The sequence below is a fragment of the Triturus cristatus genome, chromosome 7 (genome assembly GCF_964204655.1).
Source record: "Triturus cristatus chromosome 7, aTriCri1.1, whole genome shotgun sequence".
Lineage (NCBI taxonomy): Eukaryota > Metazoa > Chordata > Amphibia > Caudata > Salamandridae > Triturus > Triturus cristatus.
This window is the reverse complement of record NC_140590.1, coordinates 1343732043-1343752160: the sequence shown is the minus strand read 5'-3', so window position 1 is coordinate 1343752160 and position 20118 is coordinate 1343732043. Positions and strand designations below refer to the sequence as shown.

Sequence of the window (20118 nt, the reverse complement as noted above, 5' to 3'; positions counted from 1 at the left end):
CAGGGGCATGAAGACCTTTTGCTGGGATGCTGCTCTCTCGGTGGGACCGTGGATCAACAGAGCACTGGACCGGGCAGCTGTAGTCTGTGCCTGCGGGTGCAGAAAAATGGCTCCTCCACTCCAAGGGAGATCTTTCCCTGTTTTTAAGGTGCTAGACGGTCCTCCAAGGGTTTGTGAAGCGTGTCCTGATCTTTGTGAAGTCTGCCTCCGTGATTGGTGAAGTACAAGCAGCCTGGCAGGGTTTGGCACCAATCTTTGGTGCAGGTCCTCTGTTCTCGGTCCGTCTGTCCTTCATCTTCATGGGTTCCCAGTTGTCAAAGTCTTGACTTGATCTGTAGGGTAGTAGCCAATGGGCTACTTACCCCTGGTGTCACTACATCCCTTAGCAGGCATCACCCTGTCCCAAGTTCCTAATTTCACCACAACCAAGATGGTGAAATCCTTTCTTGGCAGACCACTTCAGGCTGCCCACTCTAGGAGTGTGTCCATCCTGATAGTGCAACACGCCTCCTGACTATCTAATTTCGCACCTGTTCTGGTGAGAAATGGGTCTCGGGGCAGGCGGTGGAATTCCCTAAGTCTGGGGGAAGCCGGGGTCGCATATCAAAGGCAGCAGAGGCTTTGAAGCCCCCTGACCTTAGTATACAGATGTATTAACCACCCTGCTGCAGACGGTAACACCTCCTACCAGAGCAGGCCTTGTTCCTGACCTCCTGAACGCATTTGTCTTCTCACCTGCAGGGGGGTCAGAAACGTGTCTGTGGTGGCAAGCTGGAAGAGTCCAGTCAGCTAGCACGATAGAAGACTAGTAAGGTTTTAGGGGACACCTCTACGGTGCCCTCTGGGTGCATGTCTTAATAAGTGTAGTACTGGTATCAGTACAGATTTATTAAGACTTGGTGTTTGATACCAAAACCAGTATTTTCATTGAAGCAATCATGTAGCTTGGGAACTCTGAATTGCCAGTGCCCAGTACATTAAGTAATGGAACTAGACAGCACAGAGGCATATTTGCTCATACCGATATGCCCTCACTCAATATAATGCACTCTGCCTTAGGGTTACAAAGCCTGCTGTAAGAATGACTTGCATAGATTACTTGCAGTGATTTTGGCGTGGCACAGTGAGTGTGCCATGTCGTTTTTTCACTCCTGGTTTGCGCCATGACACGCAGTCTGCAATGGCAGCCTGCATGCAATTTGTGTGGGGCTCCCTTACAATGGTACAAGACATGCTGCAGCCCTATGGACCCTCTTTAGTACCCATGCCCTAGGGACTTATAGGGTCGATAAAGTCCTTGCCAATTGGGTAACAATTAGACTTTAACTTGTTTTAAAGGATGGATCACTAGCACAGAGGTATGGTTAGCAGGCCTCAGTACACTGTCAGAGTTGAAAACGAGTATCTAGTGGTCAAAAGGGGGGGAAATAGTGGGGGACAACTGCAACAAAATTCCAGTTTCCTACAGTGGCTACTTTGTCAACTTCTCTGTTTTACTGGGGTGTCCTCGCCAGACATTTGCAGCGGCTACGTGGAAAATCGACAAGCATTTACCTGACATTATTGTCTGGACTCGACAGTAGGAAATGATGCAGCATTGGGTCTGGCAATTCTTCAACCTCTATTTCTTCTATTTTGAGGTGAGCTCTTTATTGCCTTTTTACCATTATCCCTGCTTCCCACCTCCACTGTTAAAACTTTCTGCTGCATTAAGAAAACCATTCGCTATTTGTATTCAAGCATGTTAATCTATAAAAGATTCTCAATACTGAAGAAAAAACATGTAACTAACTTGTACATTGTAGTTCTGCAGTATTGATATTATTCATAGACATGTAACCCAAGCTCCTCCCTTATTGGAGCTCTGCGCTTTCAAATCCCTCGAATAGCCTGCCTTTACACTTGTGCTAGTAAGAAGTGATGGCCCATGAGGTAAAGGGTGCTTCCTGAGCGCCTTCCTAATTGTTTGGAGTTTGGTTCTTTTCTAATGATGTGAACTGGTTAACAATGTCACTGTTTTGAACTTGGTTAAGCTGTGCTTTTCCTTTATACTGCTTACTGTAATTACAGCAGGACTCCTACCTCGACAGCGAGGGAGGTTCAAGCATGTGAATGTATGAAAGATAGCAGTACTGGAGAACTACAGTGTACAGATAAGTAAGCTGTTTTTTATACTACACATTAACCGTGCCAAATATAAAAGCTATAAACTATGAAGAAGATATGATGGATCATACTTAACATAGATAACTATCGCTCCCATAAATCAGGAGCTAAAACAAAACGTATCCACGGAAAATACCTTTCAGTCTGCTCTAAAAATGAAAATCGTAACACCCACTCATAATGCTAACAAAAAATATATTTGATACCACGCCAGACTTCCATAAAAAAAAGAAATGGGGTACTTATCTTCCACACAGCAGTAAACAAAAGTGGAAGAAGATGGAAGACTATGTGCATATAAGCGACTGGAGTGTTCTGATCTTTGATTGTGGCCTTACTGGGAGTTCTTGATTTATGTTTAAAGAGTTTGCTTCAGAGTTGTAAATAAAGGAAAATGTGCATAATACTAGTTCCTGTCTTGTTATAAAACCCTTCAGGTCAAATCAGTGCCTTCGGAAGGACATAGGGCTGGCCAGTCTGTTGCATTCTAGGTTCTCCTGTGAGACCCCATGTCCAAGTATCTGTGTGCATCGTACCAGAAAAATCACTTGAAAGAACAATACTGAAAAGGTTATCTTGTCTTGTATCTGTGTCTATGTGCAGCTAATCCAACTGGTTCACTGTCAGTCACAAAGAAGGGATGGGACATCATGAGTTTCTCTCCGGTATTCATAAAAGGTAGACTATCTTGCCATGTGTGCGAGATCCTGGATCCCATTTTGCAAAGACTTGTGTTCATGAAACAACATGCTGAATTAGGCAACATTACATGGCTTTTTTCAGTATATTCAAACAGCTAAATTTGAAATGAAGTACATTTGGCTGACAACCCCACTGCTTTACAACAAAAACAGGAAAAGCTGTGCTAATATTTATCCAAGCAGAGCTGTGCAAAATATGACCCTGACACTTTAGGAATAGCAGAAAAAAGCACTACCTCATCATGTCCAGCAGAGAGTCACTGAGACAGTGCACACAGTACTGCCATGAAGATCCCAAACTCTGTGTTAAAGTTATTTTTGGCAAGTAACACCACATTGTTTTGGGAAGAGGGATTGCATTGCTCAACATCTTTTATTGCAGTTCTCCACTTTCAGCTGAAACGTCAATCATAATTTTACTGTTTTCCTTGAAAGTTCACCTTTTCTGTCTTTTTACAAATGTCCTGCCTGTGGTCGTCAAGTTTCCAAGAAAGAGGGCCATAGTGTGCATGTGTGTGGTCTGTCTCCCTCAGACTCATTGTATCAAGGACAGAGAGATCCATTAAGAGAGAGAGGAGGGATTTACCTCAGGGCTAAGAGAGGTGGAACTGGGAGGAGTATTTCTTCAGCAGCATCTACATCTGCCACTAAGGCGAGAGGCTGTTTCCCCCATCTCCACCTCTCTCTATGCTACTTTAGGAGGTTAGTGGGCAGCATCTTGAGGTCATCTGCATACCCATTTCGGGTTGACATCGAGAGGCTTTTCAGACTAATAGCCATTGTTAATAAATTCAACATTGAGACATTCTCATGCTTCATTGTCAAGAGGTTTTCAATATTTCTGGTAGAGTCAAAGTATTACTGATGGATACTTCGTCCTCCCGATACTTTACCTGTTTAATTCTGGCAGGCACCGTACAGGAGGTGGAAACAATAGCTGCTCTCCCGCGCCACGAGGTGGCACCACGGGTCTGAGCTCCACCTTGATAGAAATCATGCAGCCAGCTACAGCATCCCTCTGGTTCACTGATGTTATTTCTTTTTTCTGCACCCTGAGACAAGAATCCAGACTTGCTTTCCTCTGAACTTTCTATTGAGATATTTTACAAGTGCAGTGTTTAGGGTACAGTGCTCCCTCCATAGCTTTCAGGCTTTAAACATAAATCTTGTTGCAAACCATGGTTGATTTTCGGCCCTCATGAGGTTTGTTTGTTGTGTTTTTGGTCTTGCCAAGATTCTACATCTTTTGGGAAATGTGGACACATGCATCCTGATACTATAAAGGAGAGGGAAACCAAGTTAAATAAAGACACTGGGGATAGGTAAGTAGAGCCAGGAGTCTTCCTTATTACCACCTCATACACCGCTACAAGTGCAACCATTCATTCAGAGCACCTCTGGATTCTAAAAGCACTGTAGGTGTGACAACACTGATCAAGAAATGAAGACCTAAGGGCTGCAATTCCTCTCCCCTCTTCAAATAAAGAAGAATGTACATAGATGCCAAACAGAAATAACTTTACAAAAGAATGAAGCATTGAAATTATACATATTCTTTTAATAACTGGGTCTCCTGGGAATTCTTTCATGGACTGCATTTCCAGATGGGCCAGATACATCTACGGTGTGGTCCCTTTCCACTGTGCAGAAGAATTGACCTTGATTGGTCCCACAGTTGCTTTACTTTCCTTATGAACTAGATTCAGGCAAAACAGTCACTCTACAATTCCAGATGTTTTACCAGCATTTTTTAATATAGTGACTTTTTTTAGGTACAGTAAATTTGGACCTTAGTTTTTACCCAGTCACCTGTTTTTTTTTTTTTGTTGAAACATTTTTTATTGTTTTCATAGCAACAACTCAGTACAAACCCCGCTTCCTCCCCGGTCAAAGAATGTATTGCACATACAGAGTTACCAGCCAATAACCGGGAGAATAAGCTTCCAGCCCATACGGGCCCTCCCCCCTCCCTTCCCACCCCATGTCGGTGTGCCTCCTGTCTTTCTCCTCGCTCCTGATGTGCCCCCTCCCTGCCATAAATCATACATGGGTGCCCAACCTCCACTAGAGCACCATGGCTTTCCCTCGCGCCTAGCCGCACCCTTGTTTCCAATGCTCGCTACTCCTCCCCTTCTACTCCCCGTTCACCGCCTCCTCCTGCCCGCCAGATGTGTCCCCCTCTGTCCCGTTGTTAGACATCAGCCCCTGAAGTTCCACCACCAGCGCCTCCCACGCACGTGCCAGCGCCTTTTCGTCATCCCTCCGAAGAGCTAATTGCAACCGGAGCGCACCCTCAGCCCCCGCCCAACGCGCAAAGGCCGCCCTCCACCGCAAGAAGCTAGGCCCCGTCCTGGACTTCCAGTGTATAGTCAGTTCCCTCTTGGCCATTATCAATCCTAAGTCATAAAACTTGCTAGTGACCTTCGTCCGGCGGGTGTGCGGGAACCAAAGCAGTAAACAGGCCCCCAGGTCCGGGTCAATAACACGGTCCGTCACCTGATTTAGGCAATCCATAACCTCTGCCCAATAATCACCCAACTGAACGCAGGACCAAAACATGTGCCGAAAATCAGCACCCTCTCTTCCGCACCGCGGGCATTGCGAGTGCGCCCCCCCAAAATATTGCAATATTTTAACCGGCGTCAAATATGCCCTGTGCAGCGTAAAAAATTGAACCAACTGGAACCGGGCATTGCGCGTTCCCTTCCAGGCCCGCCGCACCAGCGTGGTCCAGGTAGTCTCGGGGATTGGTTTCTCAAGGTCCAATTCCCACTTGCCCCTCAGGGCTGCAAGGGGCGGTAGGCCTTCCGACGACAGTCTGCGGTAGAGACAAGTAATGGCCTTGGCCGTCCCCGCCGCCATCACTACATATTGGCAACCTGCAGCTACCGGTGGCTCCGAGAGCCCCGCATTCCAGTGCCGCTGAAGGCTCGCTACCAGGGCAGCGTGAAGTAAAAAGTCCCCACGTGGGAGCCCATAGGAGTCCTGCAACTCCTGGAAAGGCAGCAGCACCCCCTCCCGGAATAAGTCGCCCACCATCTGCACGCCCAACTCCTCCCAAACAGCCAGCCCAGACCAGTCGCCTCCATGCGGGAACGCCGTACACATTCCCAAAGGAATCTCCGGGGCATATGGGCGAGTTATCGCCGCCCTCCTCTGGCACCGGTTCCAACACAGCCGGAGTGTACGCTCTTCCATCGTAAGCAGGGCAAGGTCCAGCCTCTGCTGTAAAACTATGAAGGCCAGCACATGCCGCGGAATCAACCTGCCCTGTGGGCCCTCCGGGCCCCTGTATTCCCTGGCAACCGCCTGTGTAAGCCACTGGAGTTAGGCCGCCAGATAATACCACTCGAAGTCCGGGACTGCTAGGCCCCCTTCTGCCCTCGGCCGCCGCAGGGTGGTAAAGGCCACCCGCCTTCTCCCGGAGCCCCAAATGAAGCCCGTGGACATTGCCCTGAGCCGTTGGAAGTACGACGCAGGTACCCATATAGGTAGGGTGCGAAAGAAATAGAGGAGTCGTGGCAACGCCACCATCTTCAACAGCGCCACCCTCCCGGCACACGAAAGTGGATTTACCCAGTCACCTGTACCAACAACCACTCTACCAGCAGTATGTCTTTCATTATAATCCAGTTTCCGCTTATCCATTTAACACCATATCCTCCATTCATCGTCTAGTGATACTTGCAGCCAACCATTCCTCCAAGGCGTCCAACCAGGAACCAATCTTGAGTTAGGTTTCTCCCCTTGAAGAGTTCAAAAGGAGCTCACGCGATGGTAGCATAGGGAGCCAATCTATAGGCTACCAGGCAAGATTGTATGTCTATTTTCCAATCCAAGCCGCAGGATTTTGGATTTTGATATGCTTCCTTAGTAGATCTATTGTATCTCTCTTCCATAATGTTGGTTCGTTGATGATATAGAGATGACCTTTTATAGATGATGCCATATGACTTTAGAAAATTGTCCATTTCATAGGAGCAGAATTGAACACAGTTGGCTGTCATTCATTTTTTTGATACCCCTCCCTACGAAACACATTTTTTAAGAATCGTGTGACATCACCAAATGAAGTGTCAAACTCATCCAATTTCTTGCCACCTAGAAAATAGGTCAACAACTACAAACAAATATGTAAAATTCTCACTTAACGGGCCTTTTAAATCCATTGCAATTTCTTGCCAAGGTCCATCAGGCAAACTCCTACACTCAATTGTAACTGTACTCAATCTATGAATTGTATCACTCTTTACATTTATAACACTCTCACATTTTTCTTTCTATCTCCATTTCAAGACCAGGCAACCAGAACTCTGAATGAATCCTTGCCTTGGTTTTTAACATCCACAAATGTCCTTTAGGGGAAATATTAAATTCTCTTTCACATAAACTACACGGTGTAACCAATCTTTAGCCCCTGAAGACGATACAAACAGGTAGCGATAACTCCTCTTTCATCATCAAATAAGACCTAATCAAGTGGTAAACTCCATCTTTGTTGGTCAACCATCCCTCAAAGTCACAGCACTCCACCAGAAAAGCATCTTGCTTGAGTTCATTTCTCCATTCCTACCGCTATATCCTACCACTGGTGATACCATTCATTTTCACTGGACCATACCTCATCATCAAGTTAATTACAATCCTAATCCTCAACCTCCACCAGCCTTAAGAGGCAATCCATAGCACATTTATCCACCCCTGTATATAGTCAAAGTGAAAATGTGTACTTTTGCAATACTACTATTAATGTTCGAATTGGTGCAGAGATCGTATTCAATCCTTGTTTAGTTGAAATATCCCTCAACGGTTCATACCCAGTCCACACAGAAAAGGTAGAGCCTCACACAAATATCTACTTTTCTTTTGTGTCCCTGCCCATGACTAGTGCCTCCTATTCAATTATGAATAATTTATTTACACCCGTTTTAAAGCACAGGAGGCTCATGCAATCCATCTCTGCTCTCCCTCCCCACCAGACAAGGTTTGTAGGAAATAGCCATAGTTTTTCACCATACATAGAAAAGAAAGAACTTCGTCTTTGTTGAAAGCTCCACATAGTTTACAAATCGAGCTCACCAAATCATTCTTGGGTTTGAACCCATCTTTAGTTGCACAGTGACCTATGAATATTTCTTCTGTTCCAAATAAACATTTGTTAACATTAAGTGTTAAAACTGCTTCTTTGAACCTTTTCAGGACAGTACAGACTCTTTCATTATGTTCTTCATAATTTGAAACAAATATTAGTACTTTATGTAGAAAAGCCGCTCACACAAGTTTCCCAAAATAGATTGCATTACACGATTGAAGACTAAAGAAGCCCACCCAAAACCAAAAGGCATTCTGAGAAGTGTAAAAGAACCCATCGGTGTAATGAAACTTGTATGTTCTTGAGAATCCAGGTGTAACTTGATCTGATGATATGCAGAAACTAGATCCTCATAAATATTTTATAAAGCTATGGTAGACAACAAATCTGTGATGTTGGGAAGTGGATATTGGTGTACTATAATCTCTTTATAAGCACTCTTTAGTCTACACACAGCCTAATTGCTCCATTGTTTTTCCTAGCCATGCCCAATGGAGCCAACCATTCATTTGCTTCCACCAGTGTAATGACCCACAACTGTTGAAGGTTCTCCACTTCTTCACAAACAGCATCCTGAACACTCAACAGTATTCTACTAACCTCTTCTACTACATGACAAGAGTTAGCTTTCAGTTTAATATACTGTTTTCTTATTGAATGCTTCAAGTGAACAACTTTTCAGAATTCTCACACTCCTTGTTCTCTTGGTACACACTCACTTGTGGTTGAGCATTAAAATCTAAATAAATACCAGCTACTTCTTATGAGGACTCCCAGAATATTGTCTCCCTTGATAGATACATAAAGTTTCCATGGAATAATATAGTTCTTGAACTGAGTTGTATACATAAAGTGCCCCCTCATCTTAATTTCTTGGCTTTCATAACCACCAGGTTTTATATCTATTTTACAGCATTTAGTATCACCATTAAACATGCGCTCAAATAGTTTTTGAGAAATTATGCTTGACCATCAACACAAATCAAAAACCAAAGGAAATGATGGACGGAGTGATGAACATTGCAAGCACTCTCCCCCAGTCAACTGATCTGGGTTTAATCCATCACCATTCTTTAGCCCACTCTGCCACCCCAGTTCAGACATGGCCATATGCAAATCAGTCTGACCCTGTGCCTCATGGGAACAGTCCAGCCCTAACTGCCAAGCCATGTCTTCCCTGGACCGGAAACAAGCTTCCTAGGACCGGTTTCTGGCATTTCAGCCGTCTTCAGCCAGGCTTGCTTGAATCCAGTGGCAAAGTGAGCAAGGGACTCACGTCTGAGCATACCCTGCCAACTTATGGCGAACAAAGCAAAAACCAAAGGAAATGATGGACGGAGTGTTGAACATTGCAAGCACTCACCCCCAGTCAACTGATCTGGGTTTAATCCATCACCGTTCTTTAGCCCACTCTGCCACCCCAGTTCAGACATGGCCATATGCAAATCAGTCTGGCCCTGTGCCTCATGGGAACAAATCAAACATCTTCTGAAACAGCATATCATTAACCTTTACTTTCTGGGATTCCCTGGGCTCTTGTTAACAATTTGCAATACTATATCATCAATAACATCCTTCTCTACGCTAGGTTCTCAACCCTTGACCGAACTTTTACAACAGTCAATAACATTACATCTGCACCCACATTTTTTTGCATGTAGCCTGTAGAGCCAGGGACCTATCATTAGCCATGTGCCCTCTTAGCCCACTCTTGTAATGTTGACCTTTAAACTTTTAGGAGTGATTTCTCATTTCTATATTTTTCCACCAGTACACTCTTCATTACTATGTAACCCTTCTTTTTCTACTCTTTTAAGCATATCCACACAATCCATTGTGCTTGACTCTTTTAGCGGTGGCTGACATCCTCTAAAGGTGGTTCATCTTTTAGCCAAAGCTCCTCATGGATCTTGTCACACCTACATTTAACAAAAGTTTACCCTGAATATGTTTATTTTTTAAATTCCCAAACTTGCAGGGCGAGCTATTTTTCTGAGGGCATTCACATATTCCCAACAGATTTCTTCTCTCTCTGGGCTCTCAGACCAAAATTATACCACTCAAATGGTACTCGTATGTGGCAAATCATGTAAGTAAAGCTTCTTTATAGGTGCTTAAAATTAGTTCTTAGTCAGCCTTTTTTGGTCAGATCTACCATACAAGTTACTAGCAGAATTCAGGAGGGAAAATCTGCCACCCGAGTGTGCCTCATTCGACATCCCGGCTGTGGGGCACTTGTTACCACTGCTAAGAGGACCTTCATTGGAGCCGCTTGGCTGCACTGGTTGTTGAAGTCTGCAAGCCAGGAACTCTGACAGTGTGTTGAGGCTGTGTACTCAGGATCCCAACAATCATCATTACTGAAAGAAAGACACTGGGAGAATATTAGAGCCATGTGTCTTTATTATCTCCTCATCCACCAATACAAGCTCAAATGTTAATTCAAAGCACCTCTGGATTCTAGACTAACTAAAGGTATGACATCACTGATGAAGCTGGGAAGGCCTAAAAGATACAGCACTAAGCTCTAAATGGCTCCGGCGTATGGCCAGCATCTAGATACACAGCACTGCTCTGTTCTCAGGTGACATACCAGGTCCCATTTCTGCTCACCTTCGACTGGTTAGTCTGTTAAGTGAGCTTCCTTAAAAAAGACTACGTAGATCGAGCAGAACAGTCCCTTTGGTCTTGCAAAGTAGTTTGATGTCCAGAAGTAAGTATTATGGGTATTACACCAACACCGAATGTGACTCCACATCCAAAGCCAGAAGATGTGCTGCTAGCTTTGTCGTACTCTGGAGGAGACCCCTTGCACAGCGCTACTTTCACCCTGACAATGTTGGCATCCTTTAGCAAATCTTCTCTCCGGAGAGCCTCTGATGTGTCTTTATGCCCCAAGAAGATTAGTGGGTGTCCGACTAGTTCCACACTATCCAATCCGGGACCTGCCTCGTTTTGTGACGTTCTGGCACCTTTTAACCCTACTTCGCTGCCACCTGTTCATCATTCTTCCTCAGGACCTGTTCAGCTGTTCTGCCTTTAGGTCTAGTGTTGGCTCCACCACGAAATTGGATCACTCATGAAATGATACATATCCTTAAGACCCTCTAGCTTTATGAAATGTAGACGAAAGACACAGCAGTTAGACGCCACCTACATGTCCCTCCATGTACAATACAGCTCATGTACCAGCTGTGAACTGTCAAGCTGCATGTTACCATCATTTGCCTCCTGGGTATCCGAAATTCCTGATATCCGAATGCTTTGAGGTGCAGGCATGTTTGTCTTCAAGATTTATTTTTCTTACTTGTCTAACAGATACGAAGTCGAAAAAGATTAAATACATGGAAAAGCTCTTCTCTTCAGGGAGTGTACTCTTCTCTCAATTAATGCGACTTGCCTTTTTGCCCGATACTGTTTAGTGGGAGGTGGCTCAACTAATTTTTCCTAATCACCCTGATCACTTTGCATTGGTTGTGAGTGATGGACATGATGCAGTGAAACAAATACTCCCCTCTTGTCTGGACAAGGTCCTCTCAGTTGCCTGATATATTGGCTCCTCGCTCTGCATTAAACGGACATGACTGTCTACACTCCACTAGCTTCTCAGGAGACAGCCAGTATCTATATTACATATGCTGTTCGATGGATCCTCCTCTTTGGCAACAAGACTGACTTTGCACTAGGTTGGTTTAAACCAGGACAGGCCATAGGACAATCGCTTAATAATATTAATAAACCTTGATTAACACATTTATTACTTATAGCCAAAAGTGTCATTACCACAGTAGAGCTTAACTGGCTTGAGTAAACACTGATTATTCAATTATGGAATCATTTCATTGAAAAAGCAACTGGGTCCATACGCGCAAGGCCTAATAATTGTGATTTATTTATTTATTTTTTCACAGCTAGGATTGAATACCATGTGTTCTGTGTATAGTTAATCACCATTGTTTATAACTCCTGCACAATAAAACCAGTGTAACTTAAACCATACTTGCAGATTCATGTAGTGCAATATGCTATTCGTTACCCTCCTTGAGGGAGGGGAGGGGAAAGCATCATGATCTACTCTAGGCTTCGCCTCTTGTGAATCACGACTCTTCCCCATGCTCAACAATGGTATTAAAGAGGATTTTACACTTTCTATGTAGAAGATATCCCATGTCAATGAGAATAAATGTAGACCACTAACACGTTATTTCGGGCATATTTATGTACATGAAATAATTTACTCCTCACACCAAGCTGCTTTGAAATGACAACATAAATGTGCCTTTTTAGTCATACGCAGTACTAAAACTGCGATTGCTTGTTTTAAATATATATATATATGCTTTATTGGCATGCATGTTTTTATTTTTTTGCTGTTTACATTGCAGTGAATGACTAGGGTTAGTTGATCGCTGTTTGAATCACAATAAAATCCTAGTATTGGTCCTTTGCTAGTGTTCACTTTACAATCAGAGGCTGGGAGTGGGTATTCGATTTGTATGTTTTTTTGCTTATTTGTTCCACCTTCACCTTTTGCCATTCCTGCATTGGTCCACATGCTTGATTGGCTCTTTGTTTCATGCTTTCTTCGTTTCTGATTGGCTGTTTGTTCTATTGGTCCATCTTTGCAGGCCGTGAGCGGGCTGGCAGTAGATCGACAGTGTGTGAGGTCGCCCATCGCGTCCCCGACTCACCATCTACCCCCATCTCCATTGGAGCGAATGACTGTTTGTAAGTGTGTATTCTTCTCATTCATTGTTCATACATACTTCCCAAAAGGTTACATACTGGCAGGGGAGGGGCCATCACCAAAACGTCCGACTGAGCAGTGATCGTATGCAGTGGCTTTGCCTAGGACAGAGTGCTGCCAATGTAGAGGGGAGCTCACACAGCAGGTTACTGTTTACTGTCTTCAGGGTGGACATCAAACATACTGGCAATCTGTACTGGGCCTCATCCTGCAGTCTGAGCATTTTGCAGATTTTTGTCCCAGAAGGTAAGAGATGAGCCTGTCAAGGTGCTTCATATATAGCATTGACCGTCTTCCAGAGGGTGGAAAGATATTGCCAAGGAAGCCCAATGCAGGGGCCTCATACTCAGACACTCTGCAGGGGAAAAATCACCTCACAAATTGTGTACTACGAGGTGAGGAGGGGTCATTGAATAGAAATGCTTGACGGGAGGTTTGCTAGAGGGGTTAGACGTATAGAAAACAGTGCTAAGTTAAAGTTTCCTTTTGCTCCCAAATGCTATCCATAGTTTTATCTGGGGAATGAGAAAAAATGAGAGGGGATTTGTGGGAATTGCACTTAAAAACAAACACTTGGAAGCAATCCTCTCCCAGAAAAAGTAACTCATTATAGCTTTCAAGTATGACATCTACCATGAGGGTGAGTACTGGCAATGTGCATTGGGCATCATTTAAGCTTTTGAGGGTTCAGCATTTTTAGGCAATTTGTCCAAGGGAGTGAGTTGATCTCGCGAAGGTGCTTTACCTAGAACATTGTCCGTCTCCTGGAGGGTAGACGGCTAGTATTGCCCAGGAAGCAGAATACTAGAGAGTCTGCGGAAAGCTTTGCGCTTAGTCATTAAATGGCATTTCCATGAAGATGATTGCTGAAAATGTGAAACTAGGGGTGCACTCCAGTAAGGCTGAGCTTTGGTACATTGCATGGGCTAGTGAACCCCCAGTCACAACAGTCTGAAGGGGAATAAATCAAAGTTTGTGTACTCTGTCTGAGTAGGGAGACAAATTGTGAAGGGATTTCTGGGAATAATGCACAAACATAAACACCTGGAAGAAGTTCCCAAATAATTTGTTCCATTCTGGTAAGCAAAGACTAAGACAAAACATGGTGAACGAGGTATTCTATAAAAATGTGTATAATAGAAATATAACCTTTTTTGGTTTTTTTAAACTCAAAAAGAATGGCAGATCTGGTGCAAAAGGGTTCTTTACCTCAATGAATGTGAATGATGGATAGATCTAAGTTTATTTTCCAACTTGTGAAAAGCTGAGGTTCCTATCACTCCACCCCTTCTTCTCACACATTGTGTTGGGCACAGTAAATCACACTACTTCTGTACTTGCGTTCTCTGTAGTCTGAATATGTGCCCTTTCTAAGTATGTGCCCCTAGTCCAGATTTTTCCTAGATCCACTATAAAATACCATAATCTGTACAACAAATGAACTTCTGTTAATTGTCTGTACGCTCTTTGCGCATATGCCAATTGTCTGTTTGCAGAGTGTAGACTTGTCACGTATCTCTACACCAAGTAAAGTATACACTGTACCTATTAGTTATTCATTTCCAAGTCTGGAAATAACAATAACACTCCATATTATCACTATGTCCAGGTAGTTATTTACTCAGCTTATCTGTAAACCACATATAGATGTCAGGTATTCCTACCGATGATGTGTCACCAAGTGCATGCATGTGACTATATGATCAGTGACCATTAGTACACCACTCCAGACACGGATGAAAGTCCAGAATAAGCTGTTATCGACATAAAATTGTAACAGTGTAACCAGTGCCCCAGTGTAAATCTCATCCACATCTTCACATAATATTCACCAGTCAGCCATATTCTCATATGTAGATGTACTGAACACCCATCTGTCTGAGAAACAAATGAAGGCTTCCCTGTGGGAACCTTTAGCCCGCATTCAAATGTTGCAATATAGGTCTTTGAAATCGGAGGCAAATGTGGTGGTATGGCAAACACCTAACTAATATTGAAATCCACATCCACATCTGATGGCGCATACATGCCCACAGGGTCTGTTGTAGAAATGTCCTCAATTACCCGTTGCAAAATAAGCCATGTGGTGGAAGATCTATACCACTTTTTCCTGCAACTTGAGGGCACCTATTACTTTTTGTTAAATCAAGGGCCTGAATCACAAAGGTAGCTTACACTTCTGAGTAAATTTACTACATTTCAGAGTACATGAACTGCACTTTTGTTGTAATTTACACTTTTATAGTTAGTCTAGTACTACACATGACCAACTACTGGTACTGCAACACCCTCCCATAGAATATAATGGAGGTTTCAGTACCAGTGGTTGGCAGTGTGTAGTGGTGGACGTACCACAAAAGTGTAAGAAATTACGAAACTTTAATTTAAATACCAAAAGTAGTAAACGTACTCAAAAGTGTTAAGTTACTCAAAATTGCAGTTTGTGAATCAGGCCTCAAATGTTGAGGTGTAATAAATGTTGTCGCCAAGTTTCAGATGTTTGTATGGGCCACAACTTTTTATCATAACTATGAATCAGGAAGTAGATGGTGCTGGACTTTGAAAAGGGTTTGTGTGGGTGTGTGCATTGCTGTTCACATACTAATTAATCTAGCACATTATTCCACCCCATTTCCCTTTTTGATTTCCTTCTTCCCTTCATACTTCTTTTGTGCATATATTACCTCCCTCTTTCACATTGTTCAGTTGTGTACATTGTGCCTCCTTCTTTTACATAATACTTTCTTGGTGCACATGGTGCCTCCCTCCTGTGTTTGACACATCCATCAATCACACAGTGCCCCTCTCCGCTTTGCCAATTTGGTACTGCAGCTTAATCCTCCAATTCACATGCCACCCCTCCCCTCCCCCCCCGTCCCCCCCACACACACACTCACTGTAAAGTGTCATGCATGGTCTTCCATCAAACACATAGCTCTGACCTTGTATTGATGATGCCCTTACACTCATTGTGTATCCTTTGTGCTCATCGCACCTCACTTTCCTCACTCAAACCCCCCCACTCTTGTGCAGCATAACAAGGCTATTAACAAACTGGTCTAAATGACTGTTTTCTAATAACATGGGGGTGTACATAAGTCATTGTGGCATCAGATACTAGTGTAAGCAGTCAGACAGCAGTGCACAATGTCCTGTATCAATAGGAGAGTTTGCTATGAGTGAGAGGGCCAGGTATATTGGGGAGACCCTTGCTTAAGGAGCGTTTTTTGGAAGGATAAAAGAAGGATGGGCAGAATAATAATCTAATCGCTCCACTCTTTTTTGTTTTTTCTTTTTCAGAAACGAACATCCGTAATCCCCCTCCACTACCTCCACACCCCCCATCTCGACAGCAGAGTCTGGACGGGGCGCTCCAGCCCCCTTGGTACACCTTCAGCACCTCTTCAGCCAGTGTTAACCACAGCGAGGCCCCTTTTCCCAGGCCAGCTCCAGAACCACCCAGCATGCAACTTGAGGAAGAGGAGGGTGCTGAGGAGCTGGAGGAAGGCTCGGCCATCATCAGCCTGAGCAGCGGTGCTGTCCGCCTGCAGCAGCTCCAGCCTGGGGGCTCTGAAGACTTGGGCGATGCCAGCAGTGCCGCAGCAGTGCGGGCCAGAGCTGTTGATAACCAGTATTCGTTCCTTTAGTGGGCACTATTTACTGTGCTGGGACACATAGGAATAATCGCTCCCTGAACCAGAACACTTGGTACTGCTGCTACAGACTCACCCAGGGAAAAGACACTAAGGAACATATGGAACAATTGATCGCTGCTACACAAACCGGACTCAACAATTGAATTTTCACAAATCCCTCTCCCCAGTCCTGGAGAGAGATCCATACATCCTTCTGAATCCACAGAATGAAGATCGAGATTTACACTGCTTTCTGCCCACTTATGAAGTAAGAGATGTGTGCATCCGTCTACAAAGCCACAAAAGGGAGATTCATGCATCCCTATATATATAGACATATAGATGGAGAGATTCAAGTACCCTTTTGCTCTCCCATAAAGATGGCAATTGATTCATTCTCTGCACCACCATAGAACGAAGACAGGCATTCAGGCATCTCTCAGCATTTTTTGGCAATAGAAATCCACACATCCTTCTGAAACTCTTGAAGAAGGAGATCCACCCATTCTTCCGCACATAACCACAATGGAGACTGAAATGTATGCATCGCAGTGCATATCCATAGTACAAAGATTCATGTACATCATCTGGACAGAGGTGGTGATTTACACATGTCTCTGCACAACAACAAAATGGGATACGTACATAAAGTTGGTCATCTGGTCTCTGGTCCAGATGTTGACTAGAAATAAAGGACATAACCTTTCTCCCTAAGTAATCTAGTAGGTTTTACATCCTCCTCCAAACTCCTTCTGAAAGTAGTTACCTTGTGATTTGGTGCTGTCAAGGGAGATAAAACACAAATTACATCTCAAAGTAGCATTCTGCCCAAATGAAATTCCTCGCGGTGACATCCTTTTTAAGGTACTGTATGCATACAGTCTTATGAACCCACACAGACTGTAAATAAGGATTTGTTATTTTGATATGATGTTTGCAGTGGGTTTTTTGTATTGTGAACCATCCATTTTATAAGGTACTCACTGTGGTAAACGGCGGTACGCAAATTGGGCAGCGTTCTACCACAAATTAGCCTTTTTTTGCTTTGTCTCCTACAACCGTGTTTAAGTGTTAAGGAATTCAAACCTCAAACGCACTTTGTAGTGATTGTAACTGGGCACACAGTAGTAAGGGGTATAAAACTCCTTATCCAGTTACATGCACTGCAATCAGGTTGGAGTGTTGAATGAATTTCAACTGCCCCAACATTATCACAGTAGGAGACTGGTAATGTGCCCTAACACTATACCTGCTGCATAGCAGGAAAGAGGTCTGGAAACCTCATCTCACTGCTGACCAGAATGAGACTGGGGAGAAGCTGTACAACATAGCATCCCCTCTGATAAGTCAAAGGGACTGTAAATTCCTATCACACTACATGCACAAATCACATATGGATATGGTGTCCAATCAGTCACACTGCAGCCACCTGACCTAATTTAAGACATTGTCTCACAATGAAGTGGTCTGAAACTCCCACTTCAGACAAGCTATATGTTGCAAATTTGTGTTGTGCTGCACCCACAGCAAACCAGAAAAAGCAGTAAAAAGTAGTGATTCATCGGATAACATTCTTCAGAGACTACATATCGTGCAAAACCTTCTCTGACTGCCTCCAGCCCAGACTATGGAAACCCTTGCAGATCTTTGTTGCACCATCCACCAGAGGGAAAAAGGGGAAAGTCCTGAAACAGCACACCCTTTGAATACTCAAAACTTCTAAGCCTTGCCTCCCAAACGTACTACAGTGCAACACCTCCCTACCCTGAACATATCACACCCTATACAGTTTGGGTCTTCTCTTGTAGATACATGTATTTGTTAGACTTCATAAATTCTCCAGAAGTAGATTGTGGTACTAAGATACTCACCAGTACCCTAGGGAAGTGACATGATAATGCGATACACTATAATAGTGAGAGAAAGTATAATGGTACAGGAAGAGAAAGTACAAACCGCCGTATCTTGATGGTACAGAGATGATGCGGTTGTTTGAGACTCTTTGGTACTGAGCATTATGAAGGTACTAGTTTCTGGACTTCAGACTAGGATAAGAGTTTCACGCTCAAGGACACTGTATGATACACAGGCAATTACGGGCTCACTGAACCCCAGCCATCTGTGTGAATAGAGGTCCACTTTGTTCTCAGAGCTCCAATAGTGCATTTTGAGTTTTTAGTCTTTTCCACTCCATAACTAATACGTACCGTCTACAGCCATTGGTACAGATGGTGCAGGGTCCTAAGAGGCTCTACAGGCAGTCCAGGGTACCGAAAGACTAATAGGACATTCTTTGATACTGAAACATTCCTCTGATGGTCTGTGGCACTGAGAGACTCTGCAGGCGTTCATGATACTTAAAGGCTCTTCGGACAGTACACAGTTCCAAAAACCTCGAATAATCCATGGCAGGCTGAGATCATGCTCTGAAAGACATAGCCTGTCTGCCTTCACGAACCTCCTTAGTTCCACTGCCAACTCCTACATCGCAGACTTTTCTAACCTAGGCACTCACACCTTGTTTTTGTTTTGGCTTTTATACAGTATTCTCAGCTCAAGAGCCAAATGGAATGCTAATAATCAGTAATGGGTGTTTAAGGAATCCTTGGAGTCACACCTCATTCTAGACATCTCTGCCCCCTTTGGTTTGCTTATCGTTGTGTAGGGTTCTCTTGTAGTTTCATTTTTTGCTTCTTCATACCTCTCTGTGGGTTTTTCCCCCTTCCACTCATCTCTCACTTTATCCATTGTCTTTCCCACGCACATGCCGTTCATTCAGGTCATACCTGTCTCATTTACTGTTCCTAGTTCCCATATCCCTTAAATCATCAGTACCCTCTCTGACCAGGATGAGTATTTCCCTCTTTCTCACCTCTCCAAGGACCTAGCCTTATTCTGATTTATCCTCTGCCACCCCTTTTGCAGGTTTCCTACTCCATGTCTCCTATAACTCCTATTTTAGCTATGCCTTTCCTGCTCAGGCCAAGATACTTACAATCCCTATTAATACTTGGGATCTATGTGTTCACTTTCTGCTAGTGGAAGAATGTGTTGCAAATTTTGTTTTTTATCGGACTGTACTGCAGAATTATAGGACATACATTAACAACTACAGCTGCCGTGAGTGGCCCCTGCAAATGGATGGCATAGCTAAGTGACTGACTCTAATGTACTAAAACACTACCCACTAATTCACTGTCCTGCTTCTCTTTGAAGAGAATTTCATCTAGAAATGTAACAACAATTTACACTATAATCTCCTCTCTTAAAATTATTTTTCTACTGTGGAATAGGACAAATATTAACTTTTTTCAACTTTCATTTTATCTGTTTTTCTTTTTTGTGTTTGTAAAGGCTTATTTTCCTTAAAATCTATTTGCTGAAAAGTATATCTTTAAATTATTTATTATACATATTGTTGGATCAATCCAGTTTTTAGATACACAGGAAGGACCTGTTATGTGCATTGGAAATTCTTGTACTGAGAACAATGTAATCCTTTAACAAAATTAAAACTCTTAACAGACTCTCTTTGCAGGTGTTAAGTTTTCTTTGAAACAAAAGTTGGGTTTATTACCAACAAGTCTACTGTCTTACTTCACCTTAGTAGCCTTTGGTCGCAGTCTCATATTGTAATGTTCTTCTAAGTGACATCTTTAAATTCATAAATATTGAAGCTCTGCCCATAGGCATGTTCAAAGAAGGACTTCAAAGACTGTATTGGAATGGTAAGTTATCAACTATATTAAATCGATGTTGCCTTTATAATGGGAGTGC

General features: G+C 43.4%; 1 protein-coding gene across 4 annotated transcripts in view; it reads left to right on the top strand.

Moving 5' to 3' along the window:
• Positions 1–19868, top strand: part of SH2B1 (SH2B adaptor protein 1) — a 397766-nt gene extending 377898 nt beyond the window's left edge. For 2 of the 4 annotated variants that reach the window (XM_085618991.1, XM_085618990.1), the window contains one exon: positions 16007–19868. In XM_085618991.1, coding sequence (XP_085475117.1) covers positions 16007–16353 — 347 coding nt within the window. In that variant the 3' untranslated portion in view covers positions 16354–19868. Of the gene's footprint in view, positions 1–12587; positions 12692–16006 lie in introns of those variants that run through there. The other 2 variants (XM_085618992.1, XM_085618993.1) reach the window with 2 other exon arrangements.
• The last annotated feature ends 250 nt before the right edge of the window (positions 19869–20118 follow it).